Consider the following 26127-nt stretch of genomic DNA (forward strand, 5'->3'; position numbering starts at 1 on the left):
CCCTGGGAGGCAGAGAAAACCAAGAAGTGTATTGGAAAGACATATTTGCTAAATGGTCAGTTCAATTTTCACAGTGGTAGACACTTCCTAGAAGATAAAGAAATAAAAGAGTATGTATGTATCGAGGTCCCAAGGATTTTGTCCTTTGGGTGGTAAATTGAAGTAAACAATAATGAATGTCACAAGGGTTCCTCTTTGAGGTTACCAACACCTTTGTAAAGGAACTTGGTGTCATGGTTTCACACATTAAATTCAGTTACAAAATGATCTGTATTCATTTATGGGCCAAAAGAAAGATATTCACATGAAGTCATAAGGTTCCTGCTTAGTGGTTCTGGGGAAAAGTAGGAAAAAAAAAACCGAAGTTATAGATGAGGATGACTGGGGATGCCCTGTGAACCCCCATAATCCTTACCCGTAGCCTGTGACATCAGACTCAAGCTGGAACCCAACTGCCCCTGTGGTGCAAGAGCCATGGGGACGTGATCCCAGCCCCTCCCTGAGAGCTGATTCAGCCTGGATAGGTCACCACTCCTTCCTCTCTTTACCTCTGAGATACTCAGACTCCTGACCTGGGCACGTCTCAGAGTCTAAGAGAAGAGACGCAGGGGGCTTGAGATGCAAGGGCAACGATACAGCAATAAACAAGTATAAAGCAATCCTGTGCGAGACTCTGTGAAGCAGGAGGACAGTAATCAGGAAAGGTATCTAAGAAGGGACTTTTGTTCACATACCCAAAGTTAATTACAAGTTGACTAGGAAACTAAAGGCTCTAAAACTGGCTTCCACCTAGCAAGGTCAGAAAAATCTCTAGGCCCTGTGATCTAAGCAGTCACAAACCCCAGTCTGCAACCCATAACTTAGCAACCTCCAGGTGACCTGAAATCCTTTTTGTCACTCTGAAGCAAGTTGCTTTTTAAAATTTTAAGATAACCAAAGAAGAATCCAGAACTGACCCACTTCTTCAGGCTTAAAGGGAAGTCTGAGTAGCCAAGCCCATCCTGAAACTTCCCACAGAGGGCGACATCAATGATTAATCACCCTTCAGACACACGCATGTCATTATCCCCCATTAGGCTACTTTTTGCTTCCAAAAAGGCCGTGATAAATGTATTTGCTGTCTGTCTTCCTTCTCACCTGATCTCTATATCCATTCTAGGTTCTCGGTTTTCCTGCCCTTCAACACCAATTTCAAGACAGGGAAGAAAGACCATCTTTCAAGAGAAAAACACCAGATAGTTGCCTTCCTCACTTTTCCAAACCAAAAGATAAGCTCAACTAACTTCATTCATATTTTTCTCAAATATGATATTTAAAGGCCACATGGATACATGCCTAAATCCTTGACTCTTACCCCAGTGTTAACAATCACAACCACTTAAGATTCACCAGATAAAGTCCAGGATGTATCACTTAGTTTTGAGTCAAAAGTAATCAGAATATTCCACTTCCTCTTGGTTCCTTCTCCTCAGACTTTAGAAGGAGGTGTCCTTTAAATCCCGAGTGACTGGAAGCCAGTTAGTCAAGACCCTTTTTGACTCGGGGGAACCACAGCAGGGGGTTCTGACCTACCAGCTTCCGAGTGCAGCTTCTGGAGCAGCAGGACAGAGCCAAGTTCTCTCAAAAGAGACAGGGACCACACAGCCATCTGCCTTTATTTACAAGGGAAAGCTGTCTTTCAATTGTATCAAGTCTGTACAACCAGAGAAACTGGTTTACCTGAAAAGGGAGGCAGACCCTCCCTGGTACAGATGCCTCCACTCTTCTTGGCCTCTCAGACTCTTCCCTGAGCCCTTCTTTGTGTTGCAATTGGGCAAGCTTCTCCCCATAGAGTTTTGGGGCTCTGGCAATGGACTCAAGCTCAGTACAAAACCTTATCTTTTCAATCTGCTTCTGAATTGATGCCTACAGGCTGGGTGGAGACTCAGATCTCTCTTTTTGGCTAGAGCCAGGCTGAGGGAGCCCCAGGGCAGTGCTCCAACACCTCAGATACTATTACCCTATCCCGCCTTGCCAGGAGCTCTTTGAAGGGTGGGTAACTCATCTCCCCCACCATCCTCCTAAGATTTCCATCTTCACGTATTTCAGACCTAGGAAAGAGTAACCAGTAAAGCAGGAGAAGGTGACAATGCACCCACCTTCATCACCCTCCTTTTCCCTTTTAAGCAGCTTTCATTGCTTGGGTCTTTTGCCTCCCTCAATCTTCAGCTGACGGTCGATGGCCTCCTCCGGCTCCAGCAACGCCCCCTCTCCTCCTACGCCCCCTCCCCAAGCCCCAGAGCCTGCAGCCACCGCTTTCCCAGTCCTGCAGGCAACAGGCAGCCAGCAGGCGCCCCAAGCGGGCTCCCCACCCCCTTCTTGGCGCCGCCGCGCGGCCGGCCGGCCAGGGCAACTCACAAACAAAGCAGAGGCCGGAGAGACCCCAAGAGAGTTACTCTGCGGGGAAGCTGGGGCTGCCGCACATCTGGACTCAAGGAGACAGCTGCAGGGGCTTTAGATAAGCGCCGCCCCAGTCCCCGCGTTCTGCCTTCTGACAGGAAACGGACTCCCAAGAAGTCCTGCATGGAAACCCTTCGCCACCACAGCAGCACGACCTTCGGGGCAAACCCACCCCCTCAGATTCCCTTGGGCCATTTCCTGCTTCCTCTCCCTTTTAATTCTCCCTTCCTTCAATTCCCAGCCTTGGCTTTGAATGTTTCTGAACTAGTCTTGGATTTTTGTGAGAGTCCAGGCCCCCTAAGATTCCTTCTCCAGCTGAATTCTGGCTTTTGAAGCTGGCTACATTTCCAGGCTGTTCTAATTAAATGCAGAGCCTGAGAGAATCCAGTGCTGGGCTTATGAACCTTAACGATTTGGGGAAAGGTCCTTCAGATTTAAATTCGTTTTTGTTGCCTTATATCAGCGCAGGACGGAGAATTTGTCAGGGCCGCACCATGTGTGTGACATAGAGAATGGTGAAGGGTCATCTAGATGAAGTTTACTCATCAATAACTCAGAGAGAAAGTTCTATCCGGACTTAGAGGAGGATGGGGACGAGACGAGGGCGCTGTAAATGGGGTGGAGGGGAGATGCCCAACAGGTGAAACTTAAAAAGGGCAAATATCAAGTGAGAGGCTGTATTCTCACTGCTAACCAAACAGAAACAAAATCTCTGAGTGTTAAAGTGACATGAACAGCTTTAGCAACTTCTGCGAACTCTGTCTAGAAAGGTCCTGATTTCTTTTTCAGAAGAGGCTATACAACTGATAACCTTCCCTCTGAGATCTTTCTTACCATCTTGTTTTGCAGGCCGATTTGGGGGGAAGTTACTTGTTTTCTGCAAGTCTCCTCAACAACATTAAAATTAGCAGAATAATGAAATACAGTCCTAATTGGGTACACAGAGAGTTCTTGGTTAATTAATGAGCCAAGCTTCGGCCCGGGGTTGCAAACCCACGCTGGCCTGCGAAAGTCCAGGCAGAAAAAAGCCCGCTCCAGTCCCAAAGAAAATTGTCACTTGGCAAAAATAGTTCCTGGTGTAGAGAGAAGTGTCAAACACGTTCCTATAGCTAGAAGTCATCTGTTACCCCCGCAGCTGAGATCCACATGTAAATAAGAGCAGGGAAGTGCGACTCGGCCACTGCGGGGGGGATGGGGGGGTGAGGGCGGACACACAGCTCCCAGCGCCCTCTCCCTATCCCTGGCATCCGCGCCCCACCCCCTGCAGGCTGGCGCCCGGACATCCAAAGTCGCTGTAAGTAACTGAGTTCCCAAACTGCAGCTCCGCATCCAAGTCAGACAGATCATCACCGAGAGTTAAAGAGCCCGCATTCTGCCGGGGAAACTGAAATGAGCGCGGTTCAGAGCCACTTCTCTCCCTTGGCCGCCCTCCCACCCCCTACCCCCATCCTATCCGTCCCCCCTCACCCCTCCCTCCTACTCAGCCGTCCCATTCTTGGCGACAAGAAGGCGCAAACGCCGACAGTCACTCACCTCTGCACGGGAAGCAACAGCAGCACTTAGCAAAGAGCCACCCCAGAGAGGGACCTCGGGTGTAAGCCCGGTCGCCACCCCTCATGCTGCCGCGCGCCCCCAGCGCTCCGGCATGGCCCAGGCGCCAGCAGCGGTGGGAGCGCCGCGGGCAGGAAACTTCAGCGCCGCGGCCCGGCAGTCAGCTCCCTCCCTCCCTCTCCGCCTCCCTCTCCGCCTCCCTCTCCGCCGTCCTCTCCCCGCACCGCGGCCGGCCGAGGCTCCGACTGCCTGGGAGCCAGAGCTACCTTAGGGAGGAGCGGCGGGGCCGGGCGGGGAGGGAGGGCCTAAGGGGGGCGGAGTTGCAAAGTCCAGCTGTTTGCTGGAGTCCGGACCAGCAGCGTGGCCCAGGGTCTTACGCAACGCAGCCTGTGGCTGTGGGCTCCGGGCAAGCACTGGGCGGTCGGTTTGTAGGACACACAGCCCCAAGCCCCAAGCAGGTGCTTCTCCTTGCGTGCAGCTTCCTCTCCTCAAAGGCTACCCAATCAGCTTTGGCTTAAGATAGACGCCAGATGAGACCAAAGAGGTGGGAGAGGGACAGATGCAGAAGGTTCAAGACTCAATAATGCTTTCTGTCTTTAAAAAATTCACCCTCTCCTTCCTCTCAGCTTCCCAACGTGGACAGCCTCCTCTGTATTGAAAATATCTTCACCTAACATTTTTCTTCCCCTCCTTTTAATATTTAATGCTAATAAGGATAATAGTGCCACACTCTTTTATTGGTTCCTGGGCTGTGATGATTTTGTGCAAAAGCACGCTGGATTTGGAATCATAAAACCAACATTCAAAGCTGTTTGGTCACCTACTAGCTGTTTGACCTTAGGCAAGTTACTTCACTTTTTTGATCTTTAATTTCCTCATTTCAAAAATAAATAGGGCCAGCCCTGGTGGCCTAGTGGTTAGGTTGCGCATACTCAGCTTTGGTGGCCTGGGTTGGGTTCCTGGGCACGCACCTACACCACTTAGTGGTGGCTGTGCTGTGGTGGTGACCTACATACAAAAAGAGGAGGTTGACATGGATGTTAGCACAGGGTGAATCTTTCTCAGCAATAAATAAATAAATACGTAAATACATAAATAAATAAATAAAAGAAGAAAAAATAATCTCTACATTACAGGATTGCTAATAGAATTTTAAAAGACATATCCATGGAAGTACCTGTTGGAGAGGAGATGTTTAATAGTTCCAGTTGAGTGAATGTCTACGGAGAACCTCCAAACATCACTTATGGTGGGAGACTTCCATTCACCAACCCCCTCCCCAACCACACCCAGTCCATGTCTCATTCCATTTCCTTTCCTTTTCCCCTGTCCTTTTCTTCTTTAAGTCTTTTGCATATTTCAGAGACAAGCTCACATCCCCTACTCTCCCTATGAAGCCCACCTGGACCAATCAACGGGACCTTCCCATGAGCCACTGTTTATCACTCACAGTGCATCTCTCCCATTTGTGTCTACATTTAGGAAAAAGGGATTGCTGGAAACATACAACACTCACAAAGTAGAGAGGGCCTATTCATCAGAAAAAAAGGGAAGTTTGTGAGAGGAATAAAAAACAGAAGCTTGATTACTAGGTAACCACTTCCCACCTGAAGACAGCCAGCCACAGGACAGGACTTTTAGGAGTTACCAGGATTTGGGGCTTCCATTCTCAGTTTTAACCATGTTTAGATTTGTGCCTTATTTATCTATGTGATGCAGCACCTGCCACGTGGTTGGAACACAGTGGATGCTCAGCAGATGACAGCAGCACGAATTAATGAGTAACAATAGCAAACATGCATTGAGCATTTATTTGTGCCAAGCAGTTTCCTAATTGCTTTCTATACATTAACTCATTTACCCACACGAAAAACCCTCATAAGGTGAGGTCGTCTTTTACATCTGAGGAAACTGAATGAATGAACTATGATGGGGCTTTGATGCTTTAACTCTAAAGAGAAACTCTAAAGAACTTCACCCCATAGGAACAGCAGAACCTAAAGTCAAAATCTAACTTCTAGTTCTACCACTGCCATCTCCCTGATGGCCTCTCCTGGCAAGAATTACATAAGAATCTCACGGTCGAGCAGGAAATGTGCCTCTGGTTCTCCACATACAAAACAGAAATGAAAGTTCAAATTGCTCATGCAGCCTAAACCCCAGATTCCTGATTCACTGACCATCCTGATTAATGGTCAGTCTCATCTTGCCAGCTTGAGTTACGGCAGGATCACTGTTATCTTGGGTTCCAGTTCTGGCCTGTGGCAACCAGTACTATTGTCTAGTTCTCTCTTCCATATCACCAAAGTCAAAACCCATTTTGCTGGACTTGCAAGTCCAGAGCAGAAAATGGCCAGGACCCTCAGCTCTTCTAAAAGTGAACTTTATTTGCTTGTGATCCACTGCATGTGGGCTATGATACAGAGCAGATATTTAGTCTACCCACCCAATCCACCTCTTTGGATACTTCTGGGGCATTCTGATAGGAATTCAAAGATGCTTCAAAATTGCTTCATGAGTAACCAGTTCCTTTTTTACTTAAATCTTCCTTCTGGGCCTTTGTGTTCAGGTGCCACTGATCACTGTTCTGTCATAATCCTTTGCAAGAGGCTGATGACATGATTTTGCAGAAACTGGCTTAAGTTAGAGGTCTGAAGAAGACCCAGCCCTTACTTCAGATATCACAGTACCAGTAGACTCTAAAGTAGTCTTAGTCTCCGTGAAAAGAATCCATCAAGCATGTTTCCACTGGTCCTTATAACCAAGGAATCCATCCTACTCTCAAATTAAAGGCATAAAACCATTAGGAACACCTACCCATCTTAGTTGACATGGTCAACACATTTTTGGCCATCCTGGAGATTCACTCTTGGGTAAGGTATCAACAACCTGAGTTCCATTGCCATCCTCACATGCCTTCCAGAATGAGACCAGTGATGTCTACAATCCAACAAGGAAGTCTTGAACACCACTGGGACACTGACTGACTGCAGACCTATTCATTCATTCAGCAAATACTTATTGAGTGCCTGCTATGTGCCAGGATCTGTTCTAGTCACTGGGTCTACATTGCCAAACAAAAATAATCCCAGCCCTTGCGGAGCTGGCCACTAGGACAGACTCACCATGAACATGAAAGAAAAGGGAATCAACATCAGATATTTGACCAAGTTCTGAGTTGAGGAGTTTTAAGAAAATAGGTGCCTGAATGCTCTAACCTACATCTAGATGTTTTAAGGTTATGTTCTTAGAACAACTGAGAGGTGATGGGAGGGCAATGACTTTAAACACTGGTGCTTATTAGAATCATCAGGGAAGGTTTTCAAAATTCTAGGCATTTGTTTTTTGGTTTTTTTTTTAAGGCTCTCCAGGTGATTCCAGGGTGGAATCAAGTTTAAGAACCATTGATGCCTGGATCTTCCTCCCTCACCCCCCTCGAGATTCAGATTAATTCACTTTGGGTGCAGCTGGGCATCAGCAGTCTTAAAAGTTCTCCTGGTGTCTGTAATATGCAGCATAGTTTGAGAGCTCTTGGTGTTATGTGGCGGTTCTCAGACCTGAGTGTGCATCAGAATCATCTGGAGGGTGAGTTAAAACACAGATCACTGGGCCCCGTTCCCAGAGTTTGTAATTCAGTAGGGTGGGGGTGGGGCCTGAGAATTCGCATTTCTACGAGTTCCCAGGTGATGCTGATGTTGTGGGTACAGGGACCACACCTGGAGAACCACCAGTGCAGCAGATTCCCCCCATCGATTTGCCATCTATGCCTCCTTCTTTTTGTAAGAGCACCTTGATGTTTCTTCGAGGAACCAGCCCTTCTCCATTCTCAGACCATGTTTGTAGGTGTGGCTGACATCCTCTCCTTGTCTACCCTCTACTCCAAGGATGAGCCCATGACCTGGGCTTGGCCAGTCAGTCACAGGAATTGGTTCAGATCTAGCACATGACCCAATTTCAGCCAATGAGCATAAACTGTGAGAGCTTAGCAAAGGCTACTGGGAAAGCAGCAATCTCTTCCCACAAGATTTCTAAGTTGGTAGAATGTTAGCCTAAAGCAGCTGAGGGCCATCTTGCCATAACCACATAGGAAGAAGCTGCCTGAGAATAAAGCCAACATGGGGGAAAGAGATGAGAGAGACAGAGAGAGAGATGGGGGGGTGGGGAGGAGAGGTTTGATGATATCGTCTCACTAAATAGATACTTTTTCCCAAAGCCTTATTGATCCCTGGCCTTTATTTGAGCCCACAATAAACTTTTTGCACAAGATAGTTGAATGTCCATAATTTCAGGGTTTTCAAACACCTACCCACCCACTCCCAAAGTTCAGGCTAAGAACCCTGGAGCTATAGCAATATCTTTAGAGTGTTCTTAATTTCCAAACAGATGGCTGAGTCTCATTCCTATTTTTGGCAGAGTTTGTCTTTAGTGATGCCTCCAGTCAGTCCATTTTATAAAAATTAGATTTTCTACCTACCCATGTGTTCATTTTATGTCTCATCTCCACTGTCCACAACAGTGACCCCCAAGAGTTCCTGCTGGTCTTAGCCTACAGACATACTGGACCAGGGATACCACAATGCTAGGCCTGCTACTGGGGACCAGTGGGACTGCCCTTTCCCCCCAGGTTAGCCACAGGCTTCAGCCATGCTGGACCACAACCTCAGGCATCTGCCCTTTTCACTGACAGACATATGTCCAATTTTTTTCCTTTAGGCTTATTCTTTTCAGATTTACAGGAACAGAGATTTTCAAAATCACAACACTTCCCCCCATTTCTTAATGAGAACTCAGCCCAGAGACAGAAGGACTAGCAACTGGGCCCCCATGCAGGCCTGATTCCTGTGAGAACCTTCTTACTGTGACAAGTATAGGACACACCTTTTACAGAACACGCCCAAACAGGCTCAGTGAGGGCTGTGGGCATGGTTCCCGGTGAATATGGAGGACAGGCCCACCCCAACCTGTCACCTACATGCCCTTACCCCAGCAGTGCTTCTCCCTTCTAGCACCCACTCCCACATTCGGATCCAGATTCAGATCTATAGTTTATAAAAAGCTCTGTGGGTGATTTCTACATGAAGTCAGGGCTAAGAATCACTGCCCTTGGGCCTCAAGGCCACCTGCACTCTGGGAGAACTTCCTGCATGGTTCACGTGGAGTTTACGAAGCACCTGGACTCCAGTGTTTTCACTTTCTCAAACTCTGACAGCTGGTCTCTTGATTCATTCTTCTACTGCCTGTACGGTCTCCATTTGCTAACTGCATGATCCTTAATCCTCATCTCCTCTGTGTAGATTTCTGACCTGTGAACTGCCTGATGGCTGGTACCAAGGTGGTTCATAATTTTTCCCAAATTACCCCATCCTGGCTTCCCTTTATGACTGTGGCTTAAAACTCTAAGATTCTTGCCAAGTACCGATCATGAATTCAAGAAGTGTTTTTTTTTTTCCCTCCCCAAAGCTCCAGTACATAGTTGTATATTCTAGTTGTAGGTCCTTCTAGTTCTTCAATGTGAGCTGCTGCCACAGCATGGCTACTGACAGGTGAGTGGTGTGGTTCTGCACCTGGGAACCAAACCCAGGCTGCCGAAGTGGAGCACACCGAACTTTAACCACTAGGCCATCAGGGCTGACTTGAATGGTTGGCTCTCGAACATCTACTATCTGCAAGTCACTAAGTGAACCTGTATAGGGAATTTACATGAGAAATATAAACTGAATAAGACATGTTCCCTGAGCAAAGACAAAGAAGAACAAGGTGAGTTCTAGAAGTAGTTGGTTCAATTTTTTGTGGCAGAAAAAGGAAACTAGAGACAGACCAGGACTGGACACAGGTAAAGGTTTTGTCTTTATGTGAAAAAGAGGAATAGAGATAATAATCATCAGTGGCCAGAAACGCTTAGGATTAGAGAAAGGAGGTGTAATGTATACATTGCTTCTGTATTTAATTTGAACTCCAAATATATCTTTCAAAATTGTATGCTGTCCATGTGGGTAACTATTCCCAGGTAATATGTACTATTTTAATAGTAATGTCTACAGAAAAAGCGTGATTGTTAGCATTACGCAGAGTAATCTCTTCTAATTATCTCCATTTAGTGTGGTCTAGTCTCTGCACCTGGCCCTGTGGGTACCACCATCCACCTGGTGACAGCTCCTGAGTAAACCATCACAGAGCTCATCCTTTATGTGTAAATGGGTTCCTCCGTGCTTGCCCACCTCACCCCTGTCTGCCTCTTTCTGGCCGGCTCACTTATCTTCAAGAAAGTTAAGCCCCAGCTCATCCTGCCAATCACCCTCTTTGTTTTCAGGAAGGAAGTATTACTGATCACCCTCTGGTCTGAGCCATGCCCCAGGTAAGGGGCGGTCTAGGTGATATTGATGAAGACCATGGGATCGCACAGAGGACCCAGCTGTCTCCCCACAACAGCCAACGTACATGTTCTGTGGGGACAGGGAGGCAGACTACGGGCTGCCAGGACAGTTTCCTGGAGATCTGTGCTGAGCAGCCGCCTGAGCTCAGGACGAGACAAGCTATTTATCAAAGTGAAAGATGACTGCAGCTGGAGTTGCTAAAAACAAACCACTCCAGGTTTTATCTACTTCCAAAAACGTTTGCTTCTAAGTAGGTCAAAGTGTTCCCAAAGTAGGGCAGCGAGGAGTGCCGGCCTATCACTTTGACTGAGTCCCAACTTAGGAAGGCTTACCATTGCCAAGGGTCCACTACGAGGGATGGCAATTTAATTCCAACTGTCAGTGCCACCTTCCCTCCCACAGGCAGAAGGAGCAGCTGCAGCGGCATGTGGACTCACGAGGTGCAGGGAAGAGGCTTCTGAAACATGCAATGCAAAGTGGATCTTCCCTGATATAACTCAGGTCGGTTTATTGAAGATTTCAATAACAGGAGGGATGTAGAAGACACTGCCATCCTTATATTTCTGAGCTTTCAACCATTCCAAATAAATGACAAGTGCTTAGCCTATGTGTCCCCAGAGAAGGCTTCCCAGGAAATGGGATTTCAAAGGCTCCTCAGCCAGAACTCCTAGCATCAGAACGCTATTCCCTGTTCCCATCCTCAGTCTCCTGCTAAAGCTTAAGCCAGTTTCCTCTATGGTTCTTAGGGGATAGAGAACACACTGAACCTGGTCCTTCACACAGGAACTCCTCGGGGGTCCTTCCTTCCTATAAATATTTACTGAGAACTTCTTACATGCCAGCCACTGTTCTAGATGCTGGGGATAGAGTAATGAACAAAACAGACGAAATCCCTGCCCTTGTAGGGGAATTGAGGGGGTGGGGTATGGGGGGAACAGACAATTAACATGAACAATTATGTCAGGTAGTGATCAACGCAATGAGGAAAAGTCTAACAGGGAAAGGGGTATACAGTGGGATGGGAGAGAGTGGAGTGGGGAAGACCTCTTGAATCAGGGGACATTCCAGCAGAGGCTGAAAGAAGTGTGGCAGCAAGCCGCCCAGGTATCTGAGGAGCTGCAGCATCTGGAGGGTTCAGGCAGAGGGAACAAAAGGTGTGGGCATTAGGTGAGAGTGTGCATGGCTCGAGGCGGGAACAGCTTAGTCATGTAGGCTGGCCAGGAGAGTGGTAGGATGTGGTAGGAAGAATATGGCCCACCAATGACGTCCACATCCTAATCCCCAGAACCTGTAAATAGGTTCTTACACGGCAAAAGGGGCTCTGCAGATGTGATTAAGTTAAGGACCTCCTTAACTTGAGGAAGAAGGATCAGAGAGACGCAACACTGCTGGCTTTGAAGATGGAGGCAGGGACCATAAGACAAGGAATGCAGGCAGCTCCTAGAAGCTGGAAAAGGCAAGGAAACAGCTTCTCCCCCAGAGCCTCAAGAAGGAACACAGCCCTGCCGACACCTGATTTTAGCCCAAAGACTCCTGTGTGGGACTTCTGCCCTCCAGAACTGTAAGAGAATAAATGTGTGTTGTTTGAAGCCACTAAGTTTGTGGTAATTTGTTACAGCAAAAAAGGAAACAAAGACATAGGAAATGAAGTCAGGGAACAGGCTCTGTTTTGTAGGAGCCTCCTTGCAGACACAGAAAGAACTTGGATGTCACTCGAAGTGAGACAGGAGCCATGGGGCTGTTCTGAGCTGAGGAGGGTCTTCAGCCTAGGCCTTGTGCCTGCAGCTGGGAGTCAGCAATGGTAACTATCTATTTGCCCCCTTGAGGACAAAGGTGGGACGCCACACCTCCTGTGGCCTACAGGGCCTTGTGGACAGCGAGGCAAGTGGGCATGACATCAGAATCAGCATTCCTGGCTGGGGCAGGTGGATGGTGGTGGGGAAACTGGACAGCCCAGTCCTATCCCGATGGCAAGGACAAAGAAAGAGGCAGGCCCTTCAATGAGTGGATGGCCTCTCTGCTCCTAGAGGATGGGAAACTAGTATTAAACGTGGCAAGAGTTGTAGACCGACAGACGTACACAAGTTGCAGGGTTTGGGTTCAGCCTGCAGTTTCAGTCCTACGCAGGTCCTAGATGGGGAGAAGTTGTTCTCACTGAGGTGGCGAGAGGAGGGTCCTACCACTGTGTCCCGCCAAGCAGCATCAGAATGCCGCTGCTGGACCCTCCTGGAGCTGCAGCCGGCAAGGCTGCTCTGCACGGCCTTTAAGACCCTTTCATCTCTGATCTTCCCTGAGCAGAGAGGGCAGGCACAGCCCCAGGAGTCGGATCACTGCTGCTCTGCTCCTTCTCTGCCTCCCAAGCCACAGTTGGTGCATGGCATTCTGATCCCTTTGTTCTTTGGGGAGGAAAGTGGCTTCCGCCTGGCTAGCTCTAGTAAGAGAAAATTGCATTGTCTTCTCTTGGGGGAACGTTCCGTTGGCTGGGGTGACCTCTTCTCCATCATCTCCAGCCTCTCCTCAGTGGCAGCCTTTCCTCTCTGGGGTTGAATCCCGAGGCTCTCATTTTAGCTCTGAGATCCATCAGCTGGTTCCTGAGGCTCCAATGAACAAGGATACCATTCAAGCCCTGCCCTCCCTCCCTCTGGAATATGAGCAGCATCATCTTCACGGGGATCTCACAGATTTACAGCGGACACCAGGAGGCAGGAAAACATGCTGTTGGAATGGGCATTCAGCATTAGCTAAGTCACAGCGGGCTGGCTACACAAAGGAAAGAGGCAGCGTCTCTGCAGAAGGCCCGGAGAGACCAGGTCTTTCCCTGACAGCACATGTCCTCCTCCTGCTTCCGCTCTGCTTGGAGGCAGCACCACACTGGGCTGTATCTAGAGGAGGAGGTGGCCTGGCCTGACATCTTCCTATTTGAGGCTTCGATTATAAGCCCTTTAATGTTCTAAATAATATCAGACGGACAGTAGGCAGCCGCAGGCAGGACATCACGACCACAATAGAGTAGGCCTGGGGCATACTTTCCAAGCATCTTTGCTGCTCCTTTATACTTAAAAATAAAGGAATGTGTGTGTGGACTGGATGGCACCTATATCTCCCTCTTCCTCAAACCGAATCCTGCCAGGGATCCCAGACTATTGGTCGATGACTATTGAGCCACTTCTGGCCCATCCTATCATAGACAGGTAAGTGGAAGAAATTCAGTTAACAATGAAATAAGAAAGGTAACTTTCACAAAATTCCCCTTTGTCCTTCTCTTCTTTGAATTGAGGAATGACTCACTCACAGCCTTCCATCACGTAGCTCAGCCTATCTCCATGGTGTGACCCGAATGTTACCTTCAATGACCACAGGTAATCACTGAAAGAGGATTGGTCACTGAGAGGTGAAAGTGAGGGAATAACTTGAATTTTCAGCTCAAATACATCAGATATGATCTCAACTCTCTGGGTAAAAGGCAAAAGAAAGAAGAGAGGAATAGATCATTATTTCTTGAGAAATCATAGAACCAGATGGGCCTGCTGTTAGTAGACTGGGGAAAGGGCCCGGGATAGGCCAGGAATAGACACTGAGGGAAGGGAGAGGGTGTAGACTACAGATAATGTTGGGGCCTTTGCAAAACCTATGGATGAAACTAGAAACAGAACCTTGACCCCTTGAAGAGCCCCAGAGAGATTCAGGCTGGAAACACCCTAGACTCACCCCTATAGAGATATCAGAACTGGGACAATGGGGGGCCAGCCCAGTGGCGCAGCAGTTAAGTTTGCACGTTCCACTTCTCGGCGGCCCGGGGTTCGCCGGTTCGGATCCCAGGTGCAGACGTGGGACCGCTTGGCACGCCATGCTGTGGTAGGCATCCCGCATATAAAGTAGAGGAAGATGGGCACAGATGTGAGCTCAGGGCCAGGATTCCTCAGCAAAAAGAGGAAGACTGGCAGTAGTTAGCTCAGGGCTAATCTTCCTCAAAAAAAAAAAAAAAACTGGGACAATGGTCAGGCAGGGAAATTAACATTAATTGTTAATTTATGTGGCACATCTAGGCTGGGAAGCCTAACTCAAGGGAAGTAGGCACTATTGCCTCATTTTATAGATTTTAAGTATCCTTCCCAAGGTCATCAACTTGGGCAAGTCAGTGGCTGAGCCAGGATTTAGACTCAGGTCTTCCACCCCAAGACTCTTAGTTACTCCACACCTCTCACCATCTCATTTTATGGCCTAATAACATACCATTGTAAGGCCTCATGGTAGCTAGGTCACTTTTGTTTCATCCCAAACAATTAGCCTGTGCACACAACAATAAGACCAACTTTACAGTTTAAAAAGAACTTTTACTTAACATTGCCATCTTTGAGCCTCCCAGCAACTCTGGGAGATAGGCATTTTTATGAGCTTCCTGCTGCATAGATGCGGACACTATGATTAAGTGACTTTCCACTCATTCCACACCTTGTCCTCTTCCTGGCCTACTTGACTACCTGAGAACCACACCCTCCCCTGTTTTCTCAAAAATGTGCAAGTACCCTTCTAAGGAAAACATAGGCTGATTATAACATACTAGGTTGAACCATTTGAAATTGCTGCTATCCAACCATTTTTTGACTACAAAAATGGCAGTTTCATGTGGTTCAACCTAATAAACTGGACCTCAAAATGAAGATATTTCTGCCATGCTTGGATGAATTAAACATAGGACACTTAGGTTGCCAAGGATACTTACCTGATGTGGAGAGAAAAGCAGACATTTTTAGAACTGTAAGGGATCCTAGAGGTACTTCAGGAAGATATGGATGAAAGGGGATAGAAATGCTATTTTAGAACAAACAACAATATGAATGACTGTAGGGAATAACCAGGAAAAAAGACTAGCCCCTAGGAAGCCTCTGAGTGGAAGGCAGTCGCCTCTAAATTCTGTGCCCGTAGAGAAGGAGACCAGATCAGAGGTCGGTGAGTGAGAGACCAGGGGCACCTGCAGGGGTCAATCAGATGGCTGGAAACTCCGAAATCCAACGATGGTTAAGAGGACTTTAAAGCCACATACAAATAATCACTTTAAACAAGGTAGGATTGTTGAGTTGAATCCAAAATGTTTTGTTCTGCTCTAATGATTTAATAAAAGATGCATGGAGAAATTGCTAGACTCTTATCAAATTATATCTTAGGAGAGAAGTGTCTAACATTTTATGAGAAAGTCAAATTACTTTGTTCTAGATGAAGATCAGAAGGAGATGGAGAATGAGAATTAGGACTGGTGGGTTTCAACTGGGGGAGTGGGGAGGGGAGAATAGGAGAAGAGAGGGGAGCAAGTATCTGGATGTCAGCACTAAGAGGAGTTTTCTAACCATTCGAATTGCACTATAAGGCAACAGCCTTCGTCCACAAGTAATCAGTCCCTGTGAGTGCTCAAGTGATGCTTGGCTCACCACCTGTCAGAGACATTTTAGAAGGGGTTCCCTACATTAGTGGAGAGAGTGAATCAGAAGACCTTTAAGATGCTTTTTCAGGGCCAGCCCCGTGGCTGAGTGGTTAAGTTCACACACTCCGCTTCGGCGGCCCGGGGTTTTGCCAGTTCGAATCCTGGGTGCAAACATGGCACCGCTCATCAAGCCATGCTGAGGTGGCATCCACACGCCACAACTAGAAGGACCACAACTAGAAGGACAACTACAAATACACAACTATGTACCAGGGGGCTTTGGGAGAAAAAGGAAAAATAAAATCTTAAAAAAAAAAAAAAAAAGATGCTTTTCAATTCTAGGATTCCAAGAGCCCATAGAAGCCAATGTTCTGAAGGGAAATGAAATCTAATCAAGGACCACTTAATTCAATTATAAAAAGAAAGTTTTAATTCTAACTTTTTAGAATTCTGAAAAATGGCTAGGAGCTCCTTTTAGAATCACTACCAATATATCTCCATCTATCTTAATAAAAACGCACTTTTCTTCATGAAGTATCGGCACTCAATCACATTTCTCACTCACCTGCATTATTTTTTGGTTTCAATTATTCTTATCCAACAGTATTGTGATTTTTAAAAACAACCTTATCACTATTTTTCACTGCAAACCTACCATATTCAGCTACGTTATTTTTTTCTTAAAGATTGGCCCTGAGCTAACACCTGTAGCCAATCTTCCTCTTTTTTTTTTCTTCTCCCCAAAGCCCCCCAGAACATAGTTGTATATTTTAGTTGTAGGTCCTTCTCGTTCTGCTGTGTGGGACGTCACTACAGCATGGCTTGATGAATGGTGCTAGGTCTGCACCCAGGATCCGAACCAGTGAAACCCTAGGCCACCAAAGTGGAGCACATGAACTTAACCACTCGGCCACGGGGCCAGCCCCTCAGCTATGTTATTCTTAAATAAAATTTTGTGGGCTAGCTCGGAAACCTATCCTCATTCATCACACTTCCATGTACGATTTTGTTCCATGAGGAAGTGAGTTCTGAATTTCAAGTGGCTACATCACAGCTGGTCAGTTTCAGATGTGGTGGTGTGCAAATGGAGTCAGAGTATGGATCAGCAAGCTGTGGTTTTTTGGGTTGTTTTGGTGAGGAAGATTTGCCCTGAGCTAACATCTTAACATCTGTGCCAATCTTCCTCCACTTTGCATGTGGGATGTCTCCACAGCATGGCTGATGAGTGGAGTAGGTCCGCACCCTGGATCCGAACCTACGAACCCTGGGCCACCAAAGTGGTGTGTGCAGAACTTTAACCACTCAGCAACGGGGCCAGACCAGCAAGCTGTAGTTTTAATGTGTTACTTCATACCTGAAAGGAAATGTTTGGGAAATATTCATCCTCCAATTATTTTTTCAGCTTCCCATGGTAAAGCCCTGTGTTAGGCATTATGGAGTAAACTTAAAAACCTGAGAGAAGTTGCTCCAAATGCAGAATTATACTGAAAACCAAGAAAGAGAGTGCTTTTTGGTGGATTCTCCAGGGTCAGTAGGCAGGAGGAGCTTTTAAGTCTGGTTTTGATAGCAGAGGGGATAGGAAAGGAGCATTTCGGCTCCTGGCAGCAGAAAGTGCAGGGAGCTCCCATCCTGCAGAAAATCTGTTGGACGAGCTGTACCAGCTCCAGGGGTTGGCTGGCCCCTATCAGAACTGGACCCAGTTCAGCCTACTATCCAGGGTGCTGCTCTGTTGTGGTGCTCCAGCCGGGGACACCAGGATCTTTCTAGTGGGCAGAGCACCCACAGGACAAGATCTGTCTGGTTGCTGCTACTACCCCAGGGAAGGGAGCACATGAGGCCTGGGGTGAGAGGGAGAGCGAGAGCAGTATGTATGGCTGTCTGAATGGGGCTCATGCTCTCTAAATCCTCGTCCAGCCAGACTGTTAAATAAAGGGGCGCCGAGTCAGACGGAAGGATGATAAACTAAAGTACCCATCTCAAATGCTTTCAGACTCGGGAGATGGTAGAGCATAGTGGTAAAGAGTGAGACCCTGGGAAATGGACAGACTTGGGTTCAAATTTAGGTCTGCCCCTTGCAAACTATATGGCTTTGGGCAAGTTACCTAATCTTTCTAAGACTCAGTTATTAGTATTAAAGCATTAACCCAGAATCTGGCCAGAATAAGGCTCAGTAAGTGTCAGGTATTTTTGAATTGACTACAAATGTAATATAAGTCAACAGTATTACAGACTTGTTCAGCATCTTCAGGCTGTTGGTGGTATATGCCTCCAGAGCCTGTTTTCTCCACTGTTCTGGACCTCCACACCTTGTGCAGCCTGGGGAAGCGGTTCCTGGGCCAGCTAGGCAATAACAGCAGAAATCATCAGGAGACCCTGTGGGAGAGGACTCCTTGTGAACAAGCTAGGTCCACCATGGGCCACTGCCCCTCTCCTCCAGGACATCTGCTTGTAGGCCTCACCCGGCCCTGGGCTAGGTTTGGGAAGCAAGAGGCATTTCCTTATAGCTCCTCCAGGCACTTGGCTAGAGCTGGGGAAGAAACTGTCCAGGAAAAGAAAAGGAACACGGATGTTCTATAGTGGTGGGTGGAGAAGAACCTAGACCTGTTTTTGGAGCCTGGGGCAGAAGTACCCAGGACCAATGCCTTTTTTTTTTTTAACCATTATAATCATTTTTAAGTATACAGTACAGTGGAATTAAGCATTCACATTGTTGTGCAACCATCACCACCATTCATCTCCAGAACTTTTTTCATCTTGCAAAACTGAAACTCTATATCCATTGAATACTAACTCTCCATTCTCCCCTCTCCCCCGGCCCCTGACAACCACCATTCTACTTTCTGTCTCCATGAATTTGACTACTCTAGGTACCTCATATAAGTAGAATCATAGGGTATTTGTCCATTTGTGACTGGGTTATTTCACCTAACAATGTCTTCAAAGTTCATCCATGTTGTAGCATGTCAGATCTTCCTTCTCTTTTAAGGCTGGATAATATTCCATTGTATATATACTACCGCATTTTGTTTTTCCATTCATCCACTGATGGACACTTGGGTTGCTTCCACCTTTTGACTATTGTGAATAATGCTGCTTATGAACATGGACGTACTAATACCTCTTTGAGTACCTGCTTTCAATTCCTTTGGGTATATACCTAGAAGAGGAATTGCTGGATCATGTGGTAATTCTATGTTTAATTTTTTGAGGAACCTCATACTGTTTTCCGTATCAGTTCACCATTTTACCTTCCCACCAGCAGTGCAGAACAGTTCCACTTTCTCCACATCCTTACCAATACCCGTTATTTTCTGTGTTTTTTTTTTAAAAAAATCATAGCCATCCTAATGGGTGTGAGATGGTATTTCATTGTATTGATTTGCATTTCCCTAATGATTAGTGATGTGGCCCATCTTTTTATATGCTTATTGGCCATTTGTATATCTTCTTTGGAGAAATGTCTATTCAAGTCCTTTGCCCACTTTTAAATCAAATTGTTTTTTTGTTGTGCAGTTGTAGGAGTCCTTTATATAACCTGCATACTAATCTGTTCCAATGCATCTTTAAGAATCTCCTAAGTCTGATACTGGGGGATGCTAAACCCAAAAAGCAGTGGCTCTCAACCCTCACGAGCATCAAAATTACCAAGGAACTTAAAAAATACTGATGCCCAGGCCCTTGGTAGCTCTGAATTAATTGGTCTGGGATGGGATGTGAGGCATTAGTATTTTCCAAAGTCTCCAGGTGGTTCTAAGATGTGTCCAGAATAAAAAACCACTGCTATCCAGTCTTTGTCCCTAGGGAGGCGCTGCCCTCCACCACTTACTGCTGAGAAAGTGAGAGTGGATTGGGGAGAGGAATGACTGGGTGCCACAGGGCCCAACCTTTGAGAAGCCCTCTGATGCCAGGGTGGCAGGAAAGTAATAGGAAAGGCAGCCCCCCCACCCCAACTTTGTCACACAGCCCCACCATCAGTCCTGTGCAGACATATCAGGAGGAAACAACCCGCCACTGTCTCCGGAGAAGGCACAAGAGGGAAAGATGGGCGTGGAGCCAGGAAGCCCAGTGGGCAGAGTGTGTAGTGCAGAGCACTGAGAGAGGAGGAGGGTGCCCTGGTTCCACTCCAGCTCTGCCGTCAACTCTCCCTCTGGCTTCGGGAAAGTCACCTCGCTTTCCTGTGCCTGAGAGTGTCCCTGGAAGAGAGGAAACTGGGCTCCTGCCGTGGTTCTCAATGCTAGCTGTGCCTTGGATTCACCTGAGGAGCACTTAAAACACACTGGCCCTCAGGCCCCACCCTGGAGACTCTGATTCCAGTTGTCATAGGTGGGGCCTGAGTGTTGTCATTTGGTAAAGCTTCCAGATGACTCTATGCAGTTAGGGTTGAGAACCTGGGCCAATGGTTCTGCAAGTTCCCTCCTTGGTGCTGATATTCTGCAGTTCTGCCTCCATCTCTGGGGGTGACAGTTGTGCCCTGAGTGCTCATGTGGCGCTAAGCACACACCATACAGACACGTCCCTGCCTCTCACGGCCGCAGGAGCACTGACTTGATGCTCTCTGCAAAGGTTAGGAGGAGCAGCTACCTTCTAAGAATAGAAAACGAAATGGATTCTGACCTCTAATGACACCGCATGAGGCCACCCTGTCCTATTCCACGACCCCCAGAGGAGGGTTTCATTCTCGATCTAGTTGTGCATAACTTATAAGGTGGCAGGCCCATGGGAGACAAACCACTGCTGAATGAAGAAAAGACCAGATGGCCAGAGGGTAGCTAGTTGGAAAGGGAGAAGGAACAGTTTACTGAGTTTTTGCTAAGAGGCCAACACTCTGGGCAGGCCCTGGAGAGAGGGAGGGGGTTTTCCAAGCTGGGGATATATGGAAGCGCACATACTCTCCAATGAGGCCTTGTTAGGGCCCCAAAGGATGCTCCATGAAGAATAGTGACTTAGGTCCCCACTGCCAGGAGTCGGGCACCTACATATGCTGAGACCACACATGTGAGAGGGTGGTGAGAGCTCATAGGTTGCCATTTGAAGGCCCAGCCTAACTGGTCTACGCTTGGAGAGAGGGGAACCAGTCTGCAAAAGAAAAGAGCCAAGGAAATGGGTGATAGGCATTGGTGAGGTGGCGCCTTTAAGAAGCCATGCCGGCTGGCAGAGTTAACTAGAAAGTTCTGTGACAGCCTCCTTCCCTGCTTTCTCTCTTGTCTCTATTTTGCATCCCTCAGCTCCCATTGTCAGTTAGTTCTCCACTAACCCCCTCCCTCTTGAGTTCTCACCCTGAATGCTTCACCTCCCGCTCAGGATCACAGATCACTGGACTGCTCTCTGCTTCTCCACCTTGGGTTTGCTCCCTCCTGCCAAGCTGCAAACGTGGGGGCCCCAGCTTGGCCAGGGGCAGGGAGGGGATGCGCATCTTACCCCGCCACAGGCCAGGGAGGCTGGGATTATGTCAAGAAGTCTCAGGTCTTCTCTCGAAGCTGAGTCCTTCCTAATGGAGCGAACCACAGCGGGACATCTTTGACAAATTCGCCTTTCCCAGCAAATGAATTGTTGTCCTAGGTTTTGTCTCTGGATGGGGTCTCTAGACTGGACTTGTGGGAGTTTGTATTATTCTGCTGAATAATCTATGATAAATGATGTAATAATTATAACAACCAAATGTATTGAGTGTAGGGAACCGTCCTGGTTGTTTTGTCTGTATGATCTCATGTCACCCTCATAATTCTAACCTTTTGTGCTCCGGTTTCCCCCTTGGTTAGACTTCAAACAACCACGTTCCTGAGTTTCTCTAGTGGCTGCTTCAAAGGACTGAGGAGCTGCACTGGCAATTTCAAATTCCACACAACTTCCTGACACAATTCTTCCTTGGTCCTCGGAGGAAAAGGGGGAATAAGCGGGTGATGACTAAGCTGGGGGAGAGGAGCACAGGTGTGTGTGTCGGGGGGGAGGAGAATCAGGTTTTAGTTTGTATTATTCTCCTGGTAGAAAAAACCCAGGAGTGGCCGGCTCCGTGGTGGAGTGGTTAAGTTTGCGCGCTCCGCTGCGGCGGCCCAGGGTTTGGATCCTGGGCACGGACACGGCACTGCTCGTCAGGCCACATTGAGGCGGCGTCCCACATCCCACAACTAGAAAGATATGCAACTAAGATATGCAAGTGTGTACAGGGCGGGTTTGGGGAGATAAAGCGGAAAAAAAAAAGATTGGCAACAGTTGTTAGCCCAGGTGCCAATCCTTAAAAAAAAAACAAGGAAGATTGGCAACAGTTGTTAGCTCAGGTGCCAATCTTTTAAAAAAAAAAAAAGGAAAAAACCCAGGGGGCCGATGGAAGTCGGGCAGCATTAAAAATGCAACCTGCTATCGCCATCTGGTGGAGGAAAGAGGAAGCCAGGCTTTGGAGAGAGAACAAGTTGCAATTCTAGAAACGGGAACATTTCAAACATGCACCCCGTAGTATCTGCTAGGAAGCCTGCAACAGGTGTCCATGGTGACCCTCGGCCCTGCCTCCCAACAGAACCAGGTCCCAACAGAACCAGGTACCTAGTGCAGGTCTGCATAGCAGGTGCCCTGATGCAGGTTATCTGACTAGTTACAGAAACAAGCTCAGAACTAAGTTGCTCTCTGGGCCTCAGTTTCCTCAACGTAAAATGAGTGACTTCAAGGCCCTGCCAGCTTGAATTTTGAAGTCAGTGGTTGTCATACTTGCGTGTGCATTGGAGTCCCCTGGAGGTCTTGTTAAACACAGATCACCGGGCCCCACCCTGGGCATCTCTGACCCAGCAGGTCTAGGGTGGGGTCTGAGAATTTGCATTTCTAACAGGTTCCCAGGGGATGCTGATACTGCCAACACAGAGATACTGCCCCCTACTCTGGATACTCACTGTTCTAAGTAGTTCAGTCTCCCTGGTGTGAGAAAAAGTGAATAGATAAGCAGAAAGCTTATATAAAACAACACAGAGCTTATATAAAATAGAAGCCAAGGCTCGAATAACTTATCCGTCAAAGGCACATAAATGAGTGTCTCAGACCCTGGCAGGGCTGAGGGGAGAGTCAAACTCACCTGTCCCTGGGTTTGCTTGGTGCCTCTGTGTCAGCATGAGCAAGGCTGGGGGTTTGGGGTTAGGGGGCCTGCAGTAGCTGTGGAGGGGAGAGTGGTTAGTGGAGAAAGGAGTCTAGGCTATGGCCATAGGTAGACGAGGACTTTTTAGAATGAAGGGTGACACAATGGGAGAGCTGGAAGAGATCTTAGAGGTCATCTAATTCAACCTTCATTTTTAAGGTGAAACTGACTCAGAAAAGTTAAATGACTTTGCCAAAGTCACACGGCTATTTGGTAGCCCTTTCTCTTCATATTCCCAACCCAATTTCTTCACAAGCAGATCCCAGAGAAATCCCACAAGGCCAAAACGGGTTCATGAGAGAGGTTAGTTCCACAACGGTCTTCAGTTAGAGTAGGCCAGCATCCCCAGCCGCCTTCGGGTCCACATCCCCTCCCCCTCCATTCTCCCTACCTTTCACCAAAGGGAAGAAGCAGTCCATCTCCACGCTGCTTCGGGAATGGGAGATGCACAGGGCACTGCTGGGGACCAGGCCCTCCTGAGGGGGGCTCCGCTCCGTGGTGCGCACCAGACACCAGCCCGGCCGCTCGCTCGGCCGCTCCAGCAGCTCCACCGTCTGTCCCACTTGGATGGTCAGCTCGCTGCTGTGGCCTGCGTTGAAGTCCTGGAGGACCACGGTCAACTCACATCCGCCAGAGAGCTTGGAGGTGATGGGGAGTGTGGGGTAAAATGTGAGGGCATGGGGGAAGGAGATGGGTGGGTGAGAGAGGAAGGGGAGAAAGGACGTGTGGGAGCAGAGGAGGAAGACAATGAAGAAAAAAAGGAAAAGATGGGATTCAAAGTGGAAAGAAGGCAGAAGTGGGAATGGAAAAGGGAGTTGGGAACAGGAGAGAAAAACAAGAAAAAAAAGTAATTAAGAGTGCCCTCGAATCACTGAGCTATTCCAGCTGCGGCCACAGTCTGGAGCCCGCCCAGAACCAGGGCTTTGATTCCAATTCCTTCTTGTTTGGGTGGAGTTCTTGTCATTATTCCTTTGCCAAGCTTCCAGCTTACTGTGCCTTTAACCCTCTTCCCCAGTGTGCCCCTTTACTCCTTCTAAGGGCTCTACCCTGTGCCCCAAATCTGCCCCAACGACTACCCCTCAGACTCTTACCAGGCATCATTTCTAACTCACTCTCACATGATTTAGTTGATGTTTGGGAAGAATGGAAGAGCTGATCTCCCTTCTTTCTAACCCCTGTGAGCTCCCCATCCCCACCCCTCACTGGAGCCATTAGCTAAAGAAGAACGAGGCTTCAACACAAGAGCAGAAGCTACTATTTATCTGGAAGGGGAGCAGAATTGTTTCACTGTAGCTCAGCTATTAGAGGCCGGGGGAAAGAATGGGAAGGGAAGAAAGGGGTCACATCCTACTTAGGAACTGTCCTTAGTGCTCTATCCTGCCCTACCTCCAGGCCTGGCCCTTCCCACCGCACGAATCTGGGGCAGAACCAATAAAACTGGGTAGAGAGACCTGGAGATAGGACAGCCTCTACTAGTTGAACACTGAGACTTTCAATTTCCCCATGAGAAACCTTTACTCATTAATTTGTCTCCTAGAGGTAAGCACAAAGCCTTCTTCTTGGAAGAGCAGCTGCACTTAGGGGCAGAGGGAGACGGAGGGAAGGGCAGGAAGCGGAGGCCCAGAGGCCCAGCTCGGCAGTCTGTTCTCTAAGGTTCAGCCCAAACAGCCATTTGGGGAGAAAGGCCCTGTACCACCTCCGGGGTACTTGACTTCAGTCTGCACATCTCTGACTTAAGCCTTCAGGGCCTGCCTTATCTGCACCAACAGCCACATGAATGCATAGTCCAAATATGTTGTGCAGCTATTTCACACATGTCCTGGGAAGCTTCTGCTGAATGGCAAACACTGGGGCATCATCGTAGGTCGGGAATCAAGAGTTCCACCAGGACAAAGAGCTCAGTGTGCAGGACTGTGAGATTTCTCTACTCATGGAACTTGACTGTCACAGTGGGCTTAAAAAGGTTAGCATGATGCATGAGACTGACGGTTGCAACATGCATCACCACCCACCAGAGCAGGGAGCCCATTGTAAACACACTCCCGTGGATGGGCACCATAGTGCCGTCGGGAGTAGAGCAGGACGAGGAATCTGTAGGTCAGAAGGTCAGAAAGAAAACCATGCTTGTTGGCTCACTTTCTCCATTTAACTTTCCTGGTCCCATTAAACACACAGACCCCACTCTCCCACTCTCCTAGTGCTATCTTCTCTAAAGCCTCATTTAGAGGAGGATGTTGTAGGACGGTAACGCCTCACGTCTGTAGAGTGCGTGCACAGTGTGCAAAGTACCTTCGCATGAATCCTCACAATAACCAGGTGATATTAGCATCTCCATCTCATACGTCAAGAAACTGAAGCTCAGAAATGTCAAGATCTGTGGTTGGAGCACTGAGTCTGCATGAAGATCACCTAACGAACTTATTAAAAACGCAGATGCTCTTGCTGGTCCCTCTCTTGCCCGAGCCTCCAATCACACGAGGCTCAGGTTAGGGCTCAGGAATGCATTTTTTTTTTTTTTTGTAAGATTGGCACCTGGGCTAACAATTGTTGCCAATCTTCCTTTTTTTTTTTCAAAGATTGGCACCTGGGCTAACAACTGTTGCCAATCTTTCTTTTTTTCTGCTTTATCTCTCCAAATCCCCCTTGTACACAGTTGTATATCCTAGTTGCAGGTCCTTCTAGTTGTGGGATGTGGGATGCTGCCTCAACGTGGCCTGACGAGCAGTGCCATGTCCGCGCCTGGGATCCGAACCCTGGGCCGCCGCCGCAGAGCGCGCAAACTTAACCACTCGGCCACGGAGCCAGGCCCAGGAATGCATATTTTTAGCAAGGACCCCCAACTCATGATTCTGAAAAGGGGGTTCCTGGGATACTGGCTGATAAACACTGGCTAGACGGTTTCCCACCGTCACCCAGCTGGACTTGAACTCAAACCTTGACTACAAATCTCAGGCTCCTTAAACCACACAGCAGGGCAAGTTAGATCAATATTTTTAGGTGTGTTTATGGTTGGAGAGGGTGGAGGCAGGTGGAGGGAAGAAGACATCAGTGACCTGAGCTACTGGTCCTCTCAGAGTTTGCTTGGCCTACATCAGGTCGCTTAAACTTTTTAGATTGCAATCCTTTGTAAGAAATACATTTTATATCTTGACCAGTCTACACCACATAGGAATAGATGTATTGCTAAAACATTAGCTTCACTCTGATATTCTGTTTCATTTTTTGTC

The 26127-nt window shown here is 47.8% G+C and overlaps 1 protein-coding gene across 38 annotated transcripts in view; it reads right to left on the bottom strand.

Moving 5' to 3' along the window:
• The window catches only part of KALRN (kalirin RhoGEF kinase), a 641465-nt gene that overhangs the window by 111911 nt on the left and 503427 nt on the right, over positions 1-26127 (bottom strand). For 31 of the 38 annotated variants that reach the window (XM_070243654.1, XM_070243649.1, XM_070243655.1 and 28 more), the window contains one exon: positions 23292-23538. In XM_070243654.1, the coding sequence (XP_070099755.1) occupies positions 23292-23538 (247 nt within the window). Of the gene's footprint in view, positions 1-3972; positions 4406-23291; positions 23539-26127 lie in introns of those variants that run through there. The other 7 variants (XM_023623629.2, XM_023623628.2, XM_023623627.2 and 4 more) reach the window with 4 other exon arrangements.

The sequence above is a fragment of the Equus caballus genome, chromosome 19 (assembly GCF_041296265.1).
Source record: "Equus caballus isolate H_3958 breed thoroughbred chromosome 19, TB-T2T, whole genome shotgun sequence".
Lineage (NCBI taxonomy): Eukaryota > Metazoa > Chordata > Mammalia > Perissodactyla > Equidae > Equus > Equus caballus.